The sequence below is a fragment of the Mastigoproctus giganteus genome, chromosome 2 (assembly GCF_048544385.1).
Source record: "Mastigoproctus giganteus isolate SK-2022 chromosome 2, ASM4854438v1, whole genome shotgun sequence".
In the NCBI taxonomy this organism is placed as follows: Eukaryota; Metazoa; Arthropoda; class Arachnida; order Uropygi; family Thelyphonidae; genus Mastigoproctus; species Mastigoproctus giganteus.
Window position 1 is genome coordinate 128,315,158 of NC_143576.1, and position 1,649 is coordinate 128,316,806.

At 38.9% G+C, this 1,649-nt stretch overlaps 1 protein-coding gene across 1 annotated transcript; it reads left to right on the forward strand.

The window, feature by feature from the left end:
- Window positions 1-233: 233 nt before the first annotated feature.
- LOC150089555 (zinc finger MYM-type protein 1-like) lies at window positions 234-764 on the forward strand. The gene has a single exon (XM_090390028.1). The coding sequence runs from the start codon at window positions 234-236 to the stop codon at window positions 762-764; it is 531 nt and encodes a 176-aa protein (XP_090246154.1).
- The last annotated feature ends 885 nt before the right edge of the window (window positions 765-1,649 follow it).

Genomic DNA, 1,649 nt, shown 5'->3' on the forward strand with positions numbered 1-1,649 from the left:
ATGGACCACATTGAATAACGAGGAAATATCATTCTGGATTGAGAACGGTCCATCGTAATGTCAGCACTGGGATGGACCTTTTACCATTTCGAAGCGAACATACAAAAACCAAGCCCGGTTCTGCTCAAAGAATTTATTCCATTCCACCAAAGTAAATGGAGAAACCTACCCTCGAGAATGGCTAGTGTATTCTTCCACAAAAGGAAAAGTCGTTATTTCCTTTCTTGTTAAGTATGCTAACATACTTAACAAGAAAGCGTGGTCAAACGCTCACATCAAAACTCGAAGAGCAAATCAAAGCAGAGCAGGATTACTGGAGGCACGTGCTTCAGCGAGTTATTGCAGTGATTTCCCTTTTGGCAGAACGTGGCTTGGCATTTAGGGGAGATGATGAAACATTTGGTTCACCAAACAATGGTAACTTTCTTGGATTGCTTGAATTAATTGCCAAATTTGATCCCTTCCTGTGTGCTCACATAAATCAGTACGGAGGTAAAGGCTCTGGTCAGCCATTGTACTTTTCCAAAACCATATATGAAGAGGTTATCCAGTTGATGTCTAATAAAGTTCGAGAATCAATACTGAGCGACATCAAACAAGCAGGTTATTTTAGTTTATCAGTCGATTCAACCCCTGATGTTTCCCATGTTGATAAACTTACTGTCATTGTTAGATATGTTTCTTCTAGTGATGGATTACCAGTTGAATGCTTTCTGGTTTTTCTTGAACTGAAAGTCACACCGATGAAAGTATGGCTGAGCTGATACTAAACTACTTCAGTGAACTTGAAATAGATTTCAGTAAATGTAGAGGACATCATATGACAATACAGCCAATGTGGCTGGAAAGTATAACGGCGTTCAACAAAAAATTCTGGAAAGGAACAAGTTTGCAAAGTTTATTCCATGCGCTGGACATTCTCTAAATCTAGTTGACTCGTACCTGGATGCAGTGATTTTTTGGTACAATAAATGAGCTTTATTGTTTTTTCTCAGCTTCTACAAAAAGATGGGCAGTGCTATAACGTTTCTTGCTTCCTGAGTCAAAAGTTCCTAAACATTTATCAGACACAAGATGGGAGGCTCACGCTAAAGCTACTGCAGCCGTTAGCGAAAGTTATGCTAACATCGTTGAAGCCCTCAGTCATATTTACTGTAATGAAACTGAAAAAGGAGATACAAGACGACAGGCTGAAAATCTTCTGCAGAAAATGGAAGAATTTGAATTCATTTTCATGCTTCACCTTTGGACACATTTGCTAGATCAATTTAGTTAACAAAGCACTCTAAAGTTCGGAAATTTCATTGAGCACATTAGCAAATATTTACAGCTCACTATTGCAGTTCGTATCAAACACTCGGGCTAATTTTTGGTGAAATTGAACAGCAGGCAAAATTTACTCTAACGGATGTAGAGTACAAAACTGTCAAAAGAAGGCAGAGAGTACGAAAAAAACAAAACAATGATGGGAGAACACCCGAAGCCTTAGACGAACTTTCTCCAAGAGACAAGTTTAGGATAAATTCAATTATCCCTGTCATGGATGCTCTTGAAGCCAACCTAGACAGAAGTGCAACAGTGTACAGGAGTGTAGCTGGCAATTTTTCATTTTTGGTGAACCTGTAAGCAATCAAGGAACAGATTGACAA

Bases quoted from the DNA above. Each gene is read 5' to 3' on its own strand.
- LOC150089555 (XM_090390028.1), top strand. From the start codon at position 234: ATGCTAACATACTTAACAAGAAAGCGTGGTCAAACGCTCACATCAAAA.